The sequence below is a fragment of the Mustela putorius genome, unplaced genomic scaffold (genome assembly GCF_011764305.1).
Source record: "Mustela putorius furo isolate JIRA1106 unplaced genomic scaffold, ASM1176430v1.1 tig00000430_pilon_pilon_pilon, whole genome shotgun sequence".
NCBI classification, from domain to species: domain Eukaryota; kingdom Metazoa; phylum Chordata; class Mammalia; order Carnivora; family Mustelidae; genus Mustela; species Mustela putorius.
The window spans coordinates 8,792,488-8,812,832 of record NW_025421377.1 but is presented as its reverse complement, the minus strand read 5'-3'; the positions used below and the strand labels follow the sequence as shown (position 1 = coordinate 8,812,832).

General features: G+C 38.6%; 1 protein-coding gene across 2 annotated transcripts in view; it reads right to left on the bottom strand.

Moving 5' to 3' along the window:
• Positions 1 to 20,345, bottom strand: part of THEGL (theg spermatid protein like) — a 51,381-nt gene that overhangs the window by 8,185 nt on the left and 22,851 nt on the right. For both annotated transcript variants that reach the window (XM_004775483.3, XM_004775481.3), the window contains exons 3-6: positions 19,937 to 20,002; positions 12,781 to 12,909; positions 9,039 to 9,176; positions 752 to 866 (exon numbers count right to left, since the gene is read on the bottom strand). In XM_004775483.3, the coding sequence (XP_004775540.1) occupies positions 752 to 866; positions 9,039 to 9,176; positions 12,781 to 12,909; positions 19,937 to 20,002 (448 nt within the window). The remainder of the gene's footprint in view (positions 1 to 751; positions 867 to 9,038; positions 9,177 to 12,780; positions 12,910 to 19,936; positions 20,003 to 20,345) is intronic.

The window sequence follows — 20,345 nt, the reverse complement described above, 5'->3', positions numbered from 1 at the left end:
CACACAACCCATATGGAGGAGATAAGATGATACAACAAATGGAACAAAATGTTAATTCTTGCAATTTTTCAGTAAGTTAGAAATTGTTATTAAAATCAAAAGTATGTTTATATTATTAAAATTAAAAGCATGTGCATGGGGGCGCCTGGCTGCCTCAGTCAGTGGAGCACATGACTCTTGATCTTGGGGTCATGAGTCTGAGCCCCACATTACTAAAAATCAAAACAAAACAAAATAAAAGCATGTTGATGTTTAAGAGAATTTGGCTATTAGAGTGATCACCCTACAATGGCAACTTGAAACATATAATTGAGTATGTGACTTAGAATTATAACATTAAGTTGAAATCTTAAGTTTATGTCATTGTAGTAATATTGAGCCCTGGAAGTTACAGAAGAGAAAAGAACTGAGTGAAACAAGTATGAATTCCAGTAACAGTAATTTCTAATGCTGACCACCAACTCCAGGCCTGGGAGGAGGTATGACATTTTACCCCTTTATTGCTGAGCCATTTTCTACATGGAGAGAAATCAGAAATAAGGTCTAATTTTGCACTGTTGTTCTGCTTCTCTGATCAAATCCTAAGTGACACAGTAGCATAGAGGAGGTAGGTAGAAAGTTCATTTGATGAGAGGAGAAAATAGAAAGGGAGAAAAGTAAAATATACCTAGAAATAAGAGGAGAGCATGTTACAGTTATAAATGTGTTGTTACAAAATCAATTAGGAAGTGTTTCACATGGACCCACTTACCGTTTTTGGAGGAACATAGTTTGGATTTGTGGCTTTGGCTATAGAGAGTTGTAATATCCGGGCAGAAGGACAAGAGATTTGAAGAGAATCTCTTGTTAAGTAATCACTGTAGGGCCTATATGCAAATGGAACATGAAATATTAAAATCATTGGAGGAAAAATAACTGCATTTTTTCATTGCTGTACTCAACCTCTGATCAATTATGTATAATTTTTCCTATTTCAGAAAACTTTTTCCCCATAATCATTACCATAATCTGCCATATTGGTATTTTGTAAAAAATTTTTTTTACTATGATCCACAGTAAGACATTATATTGTGATACAGTACATGTAAATCTGTGTGTGTGTGTGTGCACGTGCACGTACCTGTATCTAAAACAAAATTATTATGAAACAATGCTTGCTCTGAGCAAGGTATTCAGATTTTTAAAATTTCATTTGATTTCATTAAAAAAAACTGGAATGAGTTTCATGATACCCTGATGGATTGAGACTTGCAGTTTAAAAACACTTCACTTCCTACCAAAACCTTGTATTAAACTCTGAGATAAAAATTCCAGCTACCACCAAGGACCCCTCTGTGACAGCCAGTCTCCTCTGCAGTGCAGCTTGAGATGGTACTGGTCATAACTCCCAGCAACTTGGCCAATTTTCATAGGCTGTTCCCCACATATTCCTTTCCTGGTACAAAAATCTATCAACCAACAAACCTACAAACCTAATTTGAAAAAAGTTTTTAATAAATAAATATATGTTGCACTCTAGGGGTAGTTTGTTAGTTTTTAAAACTGACACAAAATTAACATACCATAGAACTTACCTTTTTAAAGTGTACAACTCAGTGGTTTCTAGCATATTCACAGAGTTGTGTAAATACTGTCACTATCTAAATTCAGAATGTTTTCATCCCCCCAAAGAGAAACCCCATACTGATTAACAGTTCCTCTCCATTATTTCATTCCCTAAACCTGTGTCCCCAGAGCCACCAATCTATTTTCTGTTTCTGTGGATCTGCCTATTCTGGAAATTTCAAATAAATGGAAACATACAAATATGTAGCCTTCTGTGTCTGGCTTCCTTCACTTAGCATGTTTTCAAGAGTCATATATAAGCACAGTATTCTTTTTATGGCGGAATAATAGTCCATCAAATGATTTATCACATTTTGTTTATCCATTCATCCATGGTGAACACTTGAGTTGTTTCCACTTTTTGGCAATTATGAAATGCTGCTATGAATATTCAGTACAAAATTTTGTGTGAGCATATACTTTTAATTCTCTTGGGTACATGCCTAGAAATAGAATGCTGATCATTCTATTTCTAGGCATGTAAGAATAGAGAGAATATTCTATTCTTACTCTATTCTTAACATTTTGAGGAGCTAGAAAGTGGTTTTCCAATTAAACTGCACATTTTGCGGGCGCCTGGGTGGCTCAGTGGGTTAAGCCGCTGCCTTTGGCTCAGGTCATGATCTCAGGGTCCTGGGATCGAGTCCCGCATCGGGCTCTCTGCTCAGCAGGGAGTCTGCTTCCTCCTCTTCTCTCTCTCTGCCTGCCTCTCTGCCTACTTGTGATCTCTCTCTGTCAAATAAATAAATAAAATCTTTAAAAAAAAAAAAACTGCACATTTTGCATTCAAACCAGCAATATATGATGGTTTCAATTTCTCCACATCCACACCAATATGTAGTACTTTCTATTAATTATTATTATTATTATTGCCATTCTAAAAGGTTTGAAGTAGTAGCTTGTCACTTTAATATGTATTTTGAAAATGACTAATGATATTTGGTATCTTCATGTGTGGTTTCTGTTCATCGGTATGTCTTCTTTGGAGAAATATCTATTCAAATCATTTGTCCATTTTCTAAATTATATTGACTTTTTTTTGTACAGTTTTAAAAATTACATATATATACATTCTGAATATTAATTCCTTACCAGATATATGATTCTCAAATATTTTCTCCCAATTTGTACACTGTCTTTTTACTTTCTTGATAGTGTCCTTTGAGACACAAAAGTTTTTACTTTTGAGGGAATCCAATTTGTTATTTTTTGTCACTTATTTCTGTTGTCATATCTAAGAAACCATTGCCTAGGTCGCAGAGATTGAGGTCTATGTTTTTTTCTAAGGGTTTTATAATTTTTTCTCTTATATTTATAGGTCTGTGATCCATTTTATTTTTTAAGATTTTTAACTTTTTAAATTTTATTATTATTATTTTTTAGGTAGGCTCCACGCCCAGCATGGACCTGAGATCAAGAGTCTGACACTTAACTGACTGAGCCACCCAGGCACCCCCAAGATTTTTTTATTTTTCAGTAATCTCTACACCCAGTATGGGACTCAAACTCACATCCCTGAGATGAAGAGTCACATGCTCCTCTGACTGAGCCACCGAGGTGCCCTTGTTATCCACTTTAAATTAATTTTGGTTTGGGGGCACCTGGGTGGCTCAGTGGGTGGCTCAGTGGGTTAAAGCCTCTGCCTTCGGCTCAGGTCATGATCTCAGGGTCCTAGGATCGAGCCCCGCATTGGGCTCTCTGCTCAGCGGGGAGCCTGCTTCTTCCTCTCTGCCTGCCTCTCTGCCTACTTGTGATCTCTGTCAAATAAATAAATAAATAAAATCTTTTTGAAAAAATCAATTTTGGTGTGAAGTAGGGGTTTAACTTCATTTGGATGTCCAGTTATCCCAGCACTAATTGTTTAAAAGACCATTCTTCCCCAATTAAATTGTCTTTTTTTGGCATTTTTGTCAAAAATAAATTGACCATAAATATAAGGGTTAACTTCTGGACTCTCAGTTCTATCCCATAGATTTACATGTCTACTGTTACGTCAGTAACAAGCTGTCTTGATAACTGTAACTCTTAAATAAGTTTTCAGGGGCACTGGGATGGCTCAGTTGATCAAGCGTCTGCCTTCAGCTTGGTCATGATCCCTGGGTCCTGGGATAGTGCCCCACACTGGGCTTCCCACTCAGCGGGGGTCTGCTTCTCCCTCTGCCCTTCCCCTCACCTGTGCCCGTGCTCTCTCTCTAATAAATAAATAAATCTTTAAAAATAAATAAATAAATAAGCAAGCTTTCAAATAAGCTTTAAAGACTGTTTTTTGTTATGCTAGGTCCCTTCCTTTTCTATATGAATTTTAGAATTGCCTTGTTAATTTCTACCAAAAATGGCAGCTGGAATATCAACAGGGATTGCACTGAATACATAGAGAGAGTTACCAGCATAACAAAATTAAGACTTCCAATTCATGAACAGGAAATTTCTTCACATTCATTTCAGTCTTTGATTCTTTTTTTTTAAAGATTTTATTTATTTATTTGACAGACGGAGATCACAAGTAGGCAGAGAAGCAGGCAGAGAGAGAGGAGGAAGCAGGCTCCCCGCTGAGTAGAGAGCCTGATGCAGGGCTCGATCCCAGGACCCTGAGATCATGACCTGAGCCGAAGGCAGAGGCTTTAACCCACTGAGCCACCCAGGCACCCCATGTCTTTGATTCTTTTAACAATGTTTATAATCTTCAGTGTACATGCCTTGAACTTCTTCTAAGTATTTTGTTTTTTATTATTTTTAATTTTAGTAAAACATATATAATATAAAATTTATCATCTTAGCCATTCTTTCTCTTAACATTTATTTATTTATTTGAGAGAAAGAGAGCACAAGTAGGAGGGGGCAGAGGGAGAGACTCTTCAGGCTCCCCACTGAGCATGGAGCCTAATGTGGGGCTCAATTTTATGACCCATGAGATCATGATCTGAGCCAAAATCAAGAGTTGGATGCTTAACGGACTCAGCCACCCAGGGGCCCCCAACTTACCCATTCTTAAGTGTTAAGTGCATTCACATTGTTGTACAACCCTTCTGCAGAACTCTTCATCTTGTGAAACTCTGTAGTAAAACAATTAATTTCCCCTACCCTCTAGTCTCAGCCAGCCATCATCCTACTTTCTTTCTTTACAAATTTGACTACAGTTGCTACCACATATAAATGGAATTGTACAGTATTTGTCTTTTTGTGACTGGCTTATTTCATTTAGCTTAATGTCCTCATGGTCCATCCATGTTGGAGCATGTGTCAGAATTTCCTTCCTTTCTAGGGCTGAGTAATATGGCATTACGTGTATTATAATGTTCTTTCTGGTGCTGCTACAAATAGAATTGTTTTCTTACCTTCATTTTCAGATTGCTCATTGCTAGTGGATATACTTTCTTTATATATTGCTCTTAAATTCTGTGCCTTCCTAATTAGAAATAGTTTTACTTTTTCCTTTCCAACCTCAATGCATTTTACTTCCTTTCCTTGCTTAATTGCTCTAACTAGAGTCTCCAGTATGATGCTGAACAGAAGTGGAGAGAGCTGACATCCTTGTCTTATTCCTGATCCTAGGGAGAAATCATTCAGTCTTTAACCATTCATTATTCCGTTAGCAGTGGGCTTTTTGTAGTTGTCCTTTATCAGGCTGAGGAAATTCCTTTCTTTTTTTTTTTTTTTTTAAAGATTTTATTTATTTATCAGAGGGAGAGAGAGCGAGCACAGGCAGACAGAATGGCAGGCAGAGGCAGAGGGAGAAGCAGGCTCCCTGCTGAGCAAGGAGCCCGATGGGCGACTCGATCCCAGGACGCTGGGATCTTGACCTGAGCCGAAGGCAGCTGCTTAACCAACTGAGCCACCCAGGCGTCCCAGGAAATTCCTTTCTGTACCTAGTTTGTTAAGAATATTTATTGTGACAGTCTTTTTTTTTTTTTTAAGATTTTATTTATTTATTTGACAGAGAGAGAGATCACAAGTCGGCGGAAAGTCAGGCAGAGAGAGAGAGAGAGAGAGAGAAGCAGGCTCCCGCTGAGCAAAGAGCCCAATGCGGGGCTCGATCCCAGGACCCTGAGATCATGACCTGAGCCGAAGGCAGCGGCTTAATCCACTGAGCCACCCAGGCGCCCCCTATTGTGACAGTCTTGTGTTGAAATTTGTCAAATGATTTTTCTGACTCTATTGAAGTGATCACATGGTTTTGCTTTTCTTATTCTATTAGTTTGATGTATTATGTTGATTGTAGTCTGTTGATTCCAACATATTCTTGTATTCCTGGGATAAATTCAACTTGTTTATGAGGCTTTGTTAATTTTATTTCAGTCTTTTCTCTTTCTGTTCCTCAGATAGCCTCAATTAACCTATCCTACAGTTTGCTCATTCCTTCTTCCAACTATTCAAGTCTGCTGTTGAGCTCCTCTAGTGAATCAGTTAAAATATATGACACAAAGTCCAAGTTCATATAATACATTTAATGGAGAGCCCTGTGTGTCTTCATTAAATGCTTGCTTTTTTTCCCCTTCACATAGTTCTAACAAGCTTAGTTATCTGTTTCTAATGCACAGAATTGGGGGGGAAAAGAGGCTAGTTAAAATTATGGAAGCAGCTAAGTGTCCATTAGCATATGAATGGTTAAAGAAGATGTGGTATATATACACAATGGAATATTATTCAGGCATAAAAAAAGAATGAAATCTTGCCACTTGCAACAACATGGATAGATCTAGAGAGTATAATGCTAAGTGAAATAAATCAGTCACAGAAAGACAAATACCATATGACTTCTTCCATGTGTAGAATTTAAGAAACAAAGCAAATGATAAAGTAGAAAAAAGAGAGAGAGAGAGAAATAAAAAACCCAGACTCTTAACTCTTAATAGAGAACACACTGTGATTAACAGAGCAGAGATGGGTGAGCAGAGGAGTGAAAAAGGTGAAGGGGATTAAAAGTTACACTTATCTTGGTAAACACTAGTGATATATTGAAGTGCTGAATCACTATATTGTATACCTGAAACTTACATTACACTGTATGCTAACTACACTGGAATTAAAGTTTTCATAAAGAGGCTAAAGCCCATTCCCCTGACCGCCCCCCCAAAAAAGGACAGGAAAACCATAAGCAAATATCTAATCTAAAAGCATAGAAGTCCCCCTGGGGATAAAAATATATGTTTATAAAAAATAAAAAATTTTAAAAAAATAAAATAAAAGCATAGAAGTCAGGATATTTAGTCTAAAGAAAAACTGTGCTTCATACTTGAACAGCTCCTGGGAGGTTTTCCATATTGAAATGTAAGAGTTTATGTTCATAATAAAGATTCAAGCCAATGAACGAATTCAAGCAAAGAAATCTCGTTAGGAAAGTAGGGAAACAACTTAGAAATACAGAAAGCTCTAGCATTCAAGAGGGTTTCACTTGTATGAAACAACAAACTCCGGTCTCTCAAAAAGTGGTGACATATTACTACTGGTTATTTATCCCAAAGATACAAATTGTGATCCAAAGGGGCACCAGGACCCCAATGTTTACAGCAGCACTTGTCCACAAAAGCCAAACTATGGAAGGAGCCCAGATGTCCATCGACAGATGAGTGGATAAAGAAGATGTGGTCTATGCATACAGTGGAATATTACTCAGCCATCAAAAAACTGATACCTTGCCATTTGCGCTGACACGGATGGAACTGAGGGTGTTATGCTAAGCAAAGTAAGTCAATCAGAGAAAGACAATTATCATATGATCTCACTCATATGTGGAATTTAAGAAATAGAGCAGAGGAACATAGGGGAAGGGAGGGAAAAATAAAACAAGATGAAATCAGAGAGGGAGACAAACCATAAAAGACTCTTAACTACAGCAAGCAATTGAGTGCTTCTGGAGGGGAGGTGGGGGGGGATGGGGTAACTGGGTGATGGATATTAAGGAGGGCATGTGATGTAATAAGCACTGGATATTATGTAACATTGATGAATCACTGACCTCTACCTCCAAAACCAATAATACATTATATGTTAATTAACTGAACTTATATTTTAAAAATAAATTAATTTTAAAAAGTTGTGACATTAACAAAGAATTTCTCTGGATTATATATACAGATATATAAGTGTATAAGTAAATATAGATCTATAACTATCAAATTATATGTATATTTTAACAAAATTAGCAGATTTTGTTGAATGAACTAATAAGCAAACAAAGAAATTTTGTTTGAGGAATTGGGGCTCTTTTGCTGGAGTCTATGATGGAAAAAGACCCAAGTTGTCCAGCTCGATCTTTCTATGAATGCAGGAATGTTTTCTAAAATCCATGTAAACTCATCATTCCAGCCTGTGCTTGAGTGAGCATTTTCAGGGGTTGGGGTGAAGGTGGCAGTTGACTTCTCCAGATAAACCTTTCCATTACTGGAGAGCTGGTCAGAAAGATCTTCCTACACCTAGCTGACACCTGCTGCTCTGTAACTTCCTTGTTCTAGATCTAATTCTAGCATCAACACGAAGTAATTTTATTTTTCCTCCTTCCCTTGTTCAGACACTGACCCTTTCAATATCTGCACACAGCTACCACTGCTTTCCTTGGTCTGTTCTCTAAGCTAAACATGTCATTTCTCTTAACTATATTTCATGCAACATAGTTTCCAGAGGCCTCAGTATTTCACTCAGCTTCTGAATACTCTCAGATTTATTATCAGTTTCTTAAGGTAGTTTATCAGTTTCTTAAGGTAGAACATCCATAAGTGAACACACACACTTAATGCATCTTAACTAAAGTACTAGACAGTAGTGCTGTTCCATTAATGCAACTTAACATTTTTCCAACAACCATATCACAATCTTAGCTCCCATGTGGAAGTACTACCTAAGCTGTCTTTTAAAGACAAGGAGAAATTCAGCATTCAAAGCAAAAGGAAAAACATCTGAAAAGTCATAGAAACATAAGAGGAACATCAAGTTCTACAAATTGCAAAAATTTATGTTTCATTTGCCTCTTTCCTTTGAATTGGCTGACAATGCTAAGTTCAGAGTGAATTTGAGTTTCACCACAATTTGAGTCAAATGTGATTACTGGTGGGGCGCCATGTGGCTCATTCAGTCAAGTGTCTTGACTTCTGATTTCAGCTCAGGTCTGAGGGTCGTGAGACCAAGCCCCAAGTCAGGCTCCATTCTGGGCAGGGAGTCTTCCTGAGGTTTTCTCCCTCTCTCTCTGCCTCTGTCCCAACCTGCTCATGCGTGCTGTCTCTCTCTCTCTCTCTAAACAAACAAAACCCGCAAATATAATTACTGGTGAGGATTCTCTGATTACTGACAAGTGCAGCATACAGTTGAGTTTTTACCCTGATCCTCCGAACCACAAGTTGACTTCTAGTTTATGAAACTACATACGCTAAAATAAGAAAGATATTGTGAGGTTTAATGAAATTTAATTAGAATTTATGGAGATTATCAAGGTACTCTACCTATTTATTAGATATTCTTTCCTGAATCTGTTGGGCTGTGCCAGCTTCTGGATCCTTTTGGAGGGTTGGCTCAACAGGGCAGAAGAAGGGATCTCCCAAATTCCAGACTCTCTACCGCAGCTGTAGTAATATTGAGCCCTGGAAGTTACAGAAGAGAAAAGAACTGAGTGAAACAAGTATGAATTCCAGTAACAGTAATTTCTAATGCTGACCACCAACTCCAGGCCTAGGAGGAGGTATGACATTTTACCCCTTTATTGCTGAGCCATTTTCCACATGGAGAGAAATCAGAAATGGTTGCAGCCCTCAAGCTCCAGCTGGCTTCTAATATCCTATTCCAAAGTGGATTAATTTTCTTTAATAAACTGTGTTCTTTTAAATGACCAAAAAGGGGGTCTGGGTGGCTCAGTCAGTTAAGTGTCTGCCTTTGGCTGGAGTCATGATCCCAGGCTCCTCCGATCAAGTCCTACACTGGGCTACTGCTTAATGGGAGTCTGCCTCTCTTTCTGGGGCACCTGGGTGGCTCAGTGGGTTGGGCCTCTGCCTTTGGCTCAGGTCATGATCTCAGGGTGCTGGGATCAAGCCCCGCATCGGGCTTTCTGTTCGGCAGGGAGCCTGCTTCTCTCTCCCTCTCTCTCTCTCTCTCTCTCTCTCTGCCTGCCTCTCTGCCTACTTGTGATCTCTCTCTGTCAAATAAATAAACAAAATCTTTAAAAGTAAGTAAATAAATAAATAACCAAAACATAACTAATGGAAAGGGAAAATTTGCTCCTTTAAAACCAAATATCTTATTAGTCTCTCAGAGACAATCAATAGAGTTTGCACAGATCTTAAAAGGAAAATTAAAGGCTATATGAACAACTTTATGCCAACTCATTTTAAAGCTTAGGTGAGGGGCGCCTGGGTGGCTCAGTTAGTTGAGCCTCTGCCTTCTGCTCAGGTCATGGTCTCAGGGTCCTGGGATCAAACCCCGCATCGGGTTCTCTGCTCAGCGGGGAGCCTGCTTCTTCCTCTCTCTCTCTGCCTGCCTCTCTGCCTATGATCCAAAATCTTCAAAAAAGAAATTTAAAACGTAGGTGAAATAGATAAAACTCTTTGAGAGACACATACTACCAATGCTCATTCAGAAAGATATAATCTGAAGGGCCCTTGTCTCGAGTTTCCTAAGCAATTCCATGGCCTTGCTGCCACAGCACCAGCTTTGTTTGACCAAGCAGCCTCCAGGCACCTTAAACTGACCTTAGCCCCCATCTCACAAGCACATGCCCTAGATATCAGTCCACCAAGTCATAAGTTAATGTACATTCCTGATATGACTTCACCAACAGCCCCGTGACCAAGTCTCCAACTCCCAATGCCTTTCTTTCTTTATGCATCCTTTAGATATGAGTCCCAAGAAGCTTACCAAAGCCCTGCTCTTTTGTTTGAATTGACCAGTCTGGCCTTGGCCTAGGAAGCCCAAAGCACTCCCGCTGCAGATCCTAACGAGGCAGGGGCCCCGGGTCCTGCATCTCTCTACAATCTGCTTTAACTTCACATGTGACTCCTCGAGGCATGCCACATACTTCTAGGATCTGTGAGGAACAAACTTCTCTATTTTCTCTATTTCAATTTCTGTTATGGTTTGTTCTTGAACTGTGACCCCATACCTCACTTAACAAGCGTTATTTTAACATATTCATAATAGCTGTATATCTATTAAATAAATCAAATTTATAGTTAATGAACTAGAGGGCATTATGCTAAGTGAAATAAGTCAGTCAGAAAGACAAATATCATATCATTTCACCCATATGTGGAATTTAAGAAACAAAACAGATGAACATAGGGGAAGGGAAGGAAAAATAAAATAAGAGGAAGACAGAGAGGGAGGCAAACTGTAAGAGACTCTTAACTCTAGGAAACAAACTGAGGGTTGCTGGAGGGGACGGGGTGGGGGGAACAGTTAACTGAGGGATGGGCATTAAGGAGGGCACGTGATGTGATGAGCATTGGGTGTTATATGTAACTGATGAATCACTAAGTTCTACCTCTGAAACTAACAATACAGTATACGTTAATTAAATTGAAGTGAAAACTTTTTAAAAAATCTTTCCACCAAAAAACTCCAGACCTAGATGACTTCATTGTGGATTCTATGAAATACATAAACAACAAATGCAAATTTTATATACTTTCCAATTGATTCTATGAGAACAGAATTACCAAAAACAAGTAAAGACACTACAAGAAACAAAGACATTACCACAAAGACACTACAAGAAAAATCCAGACTAACAACCTTTGCAGGCACAGATACAAAAATTTTAATCTTATTGGAACACAGGCATGCTAGTTTTCATAACATCTGTGACTGCTTCCTGCTACAATAGTGGAGTTGGGGTAGTTGCAATGGAGACTTTGTGGTCAACTTTACTATCTACCCACTTCCTGAAAAAGTTTGCTGACTTTTGACTAAAGTTGTAATCAAAAAGAGGTGAGAAATGGCTGCCTTGATTATCTTAGAAAACAAACTTCAGATAAATAATGGTATCTACACCTTTTTCTATTACTTTTACCTCCCTCACTACTTGTGCTCATTCCCTCCCCCACCCCACAGTCTTTCTTCAAAGAACCAACCAGCAGAAAGCCTAGTTATTCAACAAACATGCACTAAAAGCCAATTGGCAATGGGTATCGATTATTACCTTTACATCTAATGATTAACTAATGGTAATCAAGCCCATGGCGGTATACAAAATCCACCAGAAGCTGCCTGGATAAATAGTTCATGCACAACAATGTTGTAGATGGTACATATCCCAGCCTAATATTTCCAATTTATTAAAAAATTCAAGGGGCACCTGGGTGCCTGGCTTGAGGAGCCAACTCTCAATTTTGGCTCTGGTCATGATCTCGGGCCATGGGATCAAGCCCCATGTGGGGCTCCATGCTCAGCAGGAGTCTACCAGAGATTCTTTCTTTCCCTCTCTCTTTACACCCCTACCACTTGCTCTCACTCTCTCTTTCTAATAAATAAATAAAATCTCTTTAAAAATATTTTCATGCAGGGGCGCCTGGGTGGCTCAGTGGGTTAAGCTCTGCCTTTGGCTCAGGTCATGATCTCAGGGTCCTGGGATCGAGCCCCGCATCGTGCTATCTGCTCAGCGGGGAGCCTGCTTCCTCCTCCCTCTCTCTCTGCCTGCCTCTCTGCCTACTTGTGATCTCTCTCTGTCGAATAAATTTTTAAAAAAATCTAAAAAAATTTTTTTATGCATTAATTTTTTATTCTTAAAGATTTAAAAAATTTATTTATGACAGAGAGAGAGAGCAAGAAAGGGAACACAAGCACAGGGGAGCTGGAGAGGGAAAAGCAGGCTCCCAGCTGAGCAGGGAGCCTGATATGGGGCTCGACCCAGAACACTGGGATCATAACCTGAGCAGAAGGCAGACACTTAGCAACTGAGCCACCCAGGCGCCCCTACATAAATAAAATCTAAAAACAAAAACAAAAAACCCTCAAAATCTTGGTAAGCCAAAACATTATAAGATACAATACAAGTTAGCAATAGCTAAATATTAGTCTTGCTCTGGAAAAGGTTTACTGTAGCGTCAGATTAGAAAATGTATAGAATCTTTAATCCTCAATAATTTTTTACTACAGATTGGATCATTAACGGCTTTCAGATAAAGGGGCTAGGCTCTGTGTTCCTTTTCCCTAGGGACTCCTGATAAAGTAACCCGATAACACACAAACACTAACCTGTTAGGTACATATTGGTGGGAGACTTCTTTGGGATGGGCAAGCTCCTCCAGTCTCTTGGTCAGCTGAGTTTTCAAAGCAGTATGGGCGATAGGCCAAATAGGATCTTGATTCCCCCAAAACAGTTTTCTGTTTAAAAGCAGAAAAATCAAATGGTAAGGAATTCACTACTAATGAACATCTTATGATGTTCTCATCTTATGATGGCTTCCACACTGATTTTACTTCACTTCTAGAACTATCTCTATTACAGAATTTAACAATTCCCAGTCATTAGAAACAGGTCAACTATTTATACAGTTAAAATAAAAATAAAAGAAGATTGTTTTACCTACTGTCCTAAAACATGGTGACCAAAAACGAACCTATTTTCTGAAAGAGTTCTGTTTCTTCCATTATATAATTAACACTGTAATTTATAATCAGGTCAACATAAAAGAGGCATTCCATCTACCTAACACTGAGCTCCCGTGTGGGTGAAGCCCTATAGCAGGGGGTCAGAAAATCAAACAGGATCAGGGTAACATTAGTAGCTCCCATTTGTGAAATACTGTGGGCCAGGCAGTGGGCTCCGTACTGACATCAGATCTTAGGCATGTTTCCTGAGGAGAGAAAAGGAGAATCAGTGAGGGATTCACCTGAAAAGGCTTCATGGAGGAAAGTGAAAGGCACAGATTTCCAGAAATGAGGCATATTCCATGTTGGGGTAACTGAGAAATGGGAATCATCAAGTACGGGTCAAGGCATGTTTGGACAGAGGCATGTTGGGAAATAATTAAGTAACATTGTTACAATGGGTAGGGAAGGCAGGTGGTGTCAGAAGAAGGTACCTTGGTAACCTAACTGAATTAGGCATATAACTGAAATTGCCACTTAATTGAGCTTAACTATTTAAAAGGCCCTGTTTTTTCTAACTTTATCTATATTTTTGTATACAATGTTTATTTCTCTACTTTGCAAGCATCAGCCAGTCACCATTAGAAATATTAATGAATGGGGGCGCCTGGGTGGCTCAGTGGGTTAAGGCCTCTGCTTTTGGCTCCGGTCATGGCCCCAGGGTCCTGGGATCAAGCCCCACATTGGGCTCTCTGCTCAGCAGGGAGCCTGCTTCCTCCTCTCTCTCTGCCTGCCTCTCTGCCTGCTTGTGATCTCCCATCTGTCAAATAAATAAATAAAATCCTTAAAAAAATTTTTTTTAATTTAAAAAAAGAAAAAAAGAAATATTAATGAATGAATTAATATTCCCATCCCCTACATTCTGCTGATTTCGTTTCCTATATATGGCTTAAATCTGTCCATTTCTCCTTATCCCTGTTGCTACTTTCCTTGTCCAGATCTCATCATCCCCATCATTGCCAGAGTGATCTTTCTAAACCCCAATCCAATCAAGTCACCCCCTTGTTACCCTTGTTAAAGAGTCTTTAACAAGGACTCCCAACTCCTTACCATGGCTTACAAGGTCCTCCACAATTTTGACAAAGAGCACCTGCTGCTCCAGCCTGTAAGTTCACCCGAAGGGAAGGAGCATGACTTAATCTTTGGAGATTTCCCCCAGGACAGTTTAGGGCTGTACATGACAGGTGTCCTGTCACAGTCTGATGAATGAAAGAATGGTGAAAACTGGGGAATCACCTGCTGGTGATGTAAAACAAAGGAGAGAGGAGACACTGACCACAGGGAGAAGAAGAGGCTACAGCAGAAGTCAGGGCCTCAGGTGGCAAGGGTCAGAGTGGGAGTGACTTTGGGGAAGATAGTAACTCTGTTTCCAAAAGAGAAGACTGGTGGAAAGAGGCAAGAGCACCATGGAATGGGAGAGGAAGATTTCAAAAGAAGACACATCAAATACATCAGAAAGCATCAAATATAACTTAGACATCAAGAATGGAAATGGGGAAAAAAAAAAAAAAAGACAATGGGACTTGGCGAGAAATAGAAAAAGTGAAAAGCTTCTTAAGGGTAAATACCAAACCTCTGGTGGAGAAAGGCTAAGGCAGTCAGGGATTAGGAAGCAGAGGTGACATATATACAGTTGACCCTTGAATAATGAGGGGTTAGGGGCACTCACCCCATGCAGTTGGAAATCTGCATAGAACTTCTGACTCCCCCTGAACTTAACTACTAATAACCTAATGTTGATCAGAAGCCTTACTCATAACATAAACAGTCAATGAACACGTATTTTGCTGTATTCTTATAATAAAATAACCTAGAGCAAAGAAAATGTTATTAAGAAAATCATAAGGAAGAGAAAATACTTTTAAGTACTGTACTGTATTTATCAAAAAACAAAATCTGGGGTGCCTGGGTGGCTCAGTGGGTTAAGCCGCTGCCTTCGGCTCAGGTCATGATCTCAGGGTCCTGGGATCGAGTCCCGCATCAGGCTCTCTGCTTGGCAGGGAGTCTGCTTCCTCCTCTCTCTCTCTCTGCCTGCCTCTCTGCCTACCTGTGATCTTTCTCTGTCAAATAAATAAATAAAATCTTTAAAAAAAAAAAAAAACAAAAAACAAAATCTGGTATAAGTGGACCCATGCAGTTCAAACCTGTGTTGTTCAATGTTCAACCCTGTATATTGGTTTTGTATTCATTGTTTCAAATTCAAAGCAAAAGGTACTTTAGACACAGCAATTATGTCAGTATAAAATATATGGTCCTGATGATGACTTCTAGGGACTGAACCTTTATAAGATCATTATCTGCTTGAAAATTTTGGCCATAGGGCACCTAGGTGGCTCAGTCGGTTAAGTGTCTCATGATCATAGGATAGAGCCCTGTGCTGGGCTCCACAGTCAGTGAGAAGTCTACTTGGGATTCTCTCTATCCCTCTCTCTCTACCCCTCCCTCTCATGCTCTCTTTCTCTCTAAAATAAATTAACAAATCTTAAAAAAAAAAAAAAAAAAGTGTCACTAAGTACTGATGTTTCCAAAATAGTATCTCCAAGAATTCTCATGTATTCTCCTGAAGTGTTTAATTTGTATTTCCAAATGCTTACTAATGTCTCAAAAGCATCCCATATGACAAAATGTACCTTCCTCCCAAATCTGTCCCCCTCTCATATTTCCTTTTGCAGTTATAGTAACATTTTCCACTTTATTTCTAAAAACAGAAACCTACAAATCATATTTGACTCCCCCTCTCCCTCCAGTCTCTTCAAGTGTCACTAAGTCCTATCTATCTCCATCTTGCCTCTAACTTTTCCTATAACCCTTAAAGCCACTCTCTTAAGACAAAACTTCATTATTTCTCTCCTGCATTATTGTAATAGCCCCAAATCAATCTTCTTGATTCTAATTCTCCATGCTATCAAAGGGACCACGCTTTTCTAAAACAGCCATTGTGATATAATATAGGTAAATGGGCTTTGTGTGCAATGAACATAGATTGAAATCCCAGTTTGGGTACCTGCATTCTAGGTTGCTTAACTTTTTTGAGCTCAATTACCTAATAAAATCAAATTTTTTAATGGTTTCAAATAGGAGTAATTTGGAGAGGAGTGTTCTAAGATTACTGACAGTTCTAGCAATATTCCTTAACACATCTCTTATCAATGTTTATGTGTATGTAGCCATCCACGAAAAAGAGACAATTTAAAGGATATTATATTCTTTGGCCAAAATTAACAAGACAGTAAACAACATGTGTTGGAGAGGATATGGAGAAAGGGGAACCCTCTTACCCTATTGGTGGGAATTCAAGTTGGTGCAGCCCCTTTGGAAAATAGTGTGCAGGTTCCTTAAGAAATTAAAAATAGAGCTTCCCTATGACCCTGCCATTGCACTACTGGGTATTAACCCCAAAGATACAGATGTAGTGAAAAGAAGGGCCATATGTACCCCAATGTTTATAGCAGCAATGGTCACGGTCGCCAAACTGTGGAAAGAACCAAGATGCCCTTCAATGGACGAATGGGTAAAGAAGATGTGGTCCATATACACTATAGAGTATTATGCCTCCATCAGAAAGGATGAATACCAGCTTTTGTGTCAACATGGACGGGACTGGAAGAGATTATGCTAAGTGAAGTAAGTCAAGCAGAGAGAGTCAATTATATGGTTTCGCTTATTTGCGGAGCATAAGGAATAACACAGAGGACATGGGGAGATGGAGAGAAGTGAGTTGGGGAAATTGGAGGGGGAGATGAACCATGAGAGACCGTGGACTCTGAGAAACAAACTGAGGGTTTTGGGGGGTGGCGATTGCATGAGCCTGGTGGTGGGTATTACAGAGGGCATGTATTGCATGGAGCACTGGGTGTGGTGCATAAACAATGAATTCTAGAACATTGAAAAGAAATTTTAAAAAATAAAAATTTGATAAAAAATATTATGTTCTTAATTTTAAAAACAAGCACTTTGAAAATTAAACTTTCAAGTTATAGTAAAGTTTCAGGATTAATATTCAAATTCTATTGACTTCATATACACCAGCAATGAACAATGGGAATTTGAAACTAAAAGCAGAAGACTACTTACATTAGCACCAAAAAAATATAAATACATACATGTAAATCTAACAACATAAGTATAAGATCTCTATAAAGAAAACTACAAAACTCTGATGAGAGAAATCAAAGTAGAACTAAATAAATGGAGAGAGAGTCCATGTTCATGGATACAAAAAGAGTCAATATTGTCAAAATGTGAGTTCTTTCCAACTTGACCTACAGATCCAGTGCAATCCCAATCATTGTGGGATAGTGAATATCCACAAGTCACATCGTGGATATTCTTTCACAAACTGGTTCTAAAATTTGTGTGGAGAGGCAAAGGACCCAGAATAGACAATGCAATATTGAAAAAGAAGAACAAAATCAGAGAACTGCCAGTACCTGACTTCAAAACTTACTATAACCCTACAGTAATTAGACAGCGGTATTGGTGAAAGAATAGACAAAGAGATCAAGGGAAAAATACAGATCTAGAATCTAGAAACATCTTTCACAAAAATTAACTTGAAATGTATCAAAGCTTTTAGTGTACAACCCCAAACTATAAAACTTCTAGAAGGTAATGTAAGAGAAAATCTAGGTGACTTAACTTTAGCAACTCATTTTTAAATATGACCAAAGCATGATCCATGAAAGAGAAAAATGGATAAGTTGAACTTCATTCAAATTAAAAACTTCTGCTCTGCAAAAGACACTGCTAAGAGAATGAAAAGATGAGCCATAGACTAGGAGAAAATACTTGAAAGACACATATCTGGTATCTGACAATCTTACAATACCAATACCACAGATGGGGTAGTTTATAAACAGAAATCTATTTCCCACAATTCTGGGAGTTGGGAAGTCCAAGATCAAAGCGTCAGCAGATTTGGTGCCTGGTGAGGACCTGTTCTCTGGTTCAAAGTCAGGCATCTTATTGCTGTATTCCCACATTGCTGAAGGAGCAAGGGAGTTCTCTGAGGTCTCTTTCATAAGGACATTAATCCCATTCATGGGTGCTCCATCCTTATGATTTAAATCACCTCCCAAAGGCCTTACCTTCTAATACTATCATGTTGGGGATTAGGTTTTCAATTTATGAATTTTAGGGGAACATAAACATTTAGTCTATAGAATCTGATAAAAGATTGGTATTCAAAATAGACATAGAACACTTACATTTCAACATTAAGAAAAACACCCAATTAAAAAGTGCAAAAGAGCTGAATACATATGAAATATGCTCAGCATCAGGTCATCAAAGAATTACAAATTAAAATAATGAGAGAGATACAACTATACACCTTTAGACTGGCCAAAATACAAAACAACAAAGGTTGGTGTGGAAGCGGAACAACAGGAAGTATTTTATTCATTGATGATGGGATTGGTAGATACTTCAGAAGATATTTACAATTTCCTACAAAGCTAAAACATTCTTACCATATGATCCAGAAATTGCATTCCTCGGTGTTTACCCAAATGAGTTGAAAACTTTTATATACATGAAAACCTGCACATCAATGTTGATAGCATCTTTATTCATAATTGCCAAAAACTGGAAGCAAACAATATTTCCTTCAAGAGATGAATGGATAACCAAACTGTGGTACAATGAGATAATGGAATATTCATCACTGCTAAAAAGAAATGAGCTACCAAGCAATGAAATGACACAGAGGAGCCTTAAATATATATTTAAGTTAAGCAAAAGAAGCCAATATGAAAAGGTTATATACTGTATCATTTTAACTACATGACAGCATCGAATAACTGTCAAAACTGTAGATAGAGTAAAAAGAGCAGTGGTTGCCAGGGTTTTAGAGAAGGGAGCACAGAGGGAAAGAGGCGAATAGGTAGAGCACAGGGGATTTTTAGGGCAAGGAAAGTATTTTACATAATACTGTAATGGTGAATACATGGCATGCATTTGTCAAAATCAATTGAACTGTACAACATAAAAAGTGAACCCTAATGTAAACTACAGACTTTAGTGAGTAATGTGTCAATATTTCTTCACCAACTGTAATAAATGTACCACACTAACACAAGATGTTAATAATGGGAAAAACAAGAGGAGTGGTAGTAATACAGAAACTCTCTCTGTACTTCTGGCCAGTTTTTCTCTACACCTAAAACTGCTTTAAAAATAAAGTGTATTATTTTTAAAAAACAATAGGAGATCAGGGGTAAAAAAGGAAAAAATTAAAGCTTTCCTCAAGAGACAAGAAAAGTGGGGATCCTGTGATCAAGGCTCGGAGGTCACCAGGTCCTACTGGCCGGAGAGCCAGAGAAGAGGTTTGCTCTAGGCAGAGGCTTAGAGACGGTATGTTAGAAGCAGCAAAGTTGAATCCAAAGGATGGACTCAAGAATTTCAAAGTGGTTTTCAAACCCGTCTGCTTATTAGAATCATCTGGGGGTTTTTAACACTCCCAAAGCCAAGGCTGGACTCCAGACCAAGTAAATCAGATTTCTGGGGAATGGGCCCAGGTATCAGTGTTTTAATAGGTCCCCAGGTGATTCCACATGCAGACTAATTTGAGAACACCGACTTAGGGGTAGCCTTCCATGTGTTGACTTAACTGAAGGGACAATATTGGTTCAGTGGGTCCAGTTGACGACAGAGTAGATAAACCTGGGATGCAAGGTTAGTGGGCAAGTAAAAACAATACTTACCTATTTAATGTAGGGAACACAGTCCTCCCAAACAAGTCTATGGGATGTTGTCTTACCTATCTGGGGTTCCCCATTGTTTTTTGGGCCTAGAAAGATCTTGGATTCTCTTCCTAGAAAATAAACTAACAAATACCAACTGATTAATTCAGAGAGAATGCTTTAAATATGATTATATCAGATAACTCCCACTCAAACAAATCCCATCTTGTGGAGGGGGGGGGGAACCCAGAGCCCTATTTGATGTGATCTGAAGAGTAATGAAAGTTCAAAGTATTCAAAAATATTGTGGACCCCAAATTCTCACTCCTGAAGTCATGATAAATATGCAATAAAACTAAGAGTTTATTGTCTCCAGAAGACCTCAGATAAAATGCATATTTCATGGGAAGAATTCTCAATTCCCAAACTAAGTTAATTTGTAAATGGCCTGACGGCACTGGATTCTGAGGAGATTGCATAGATAAG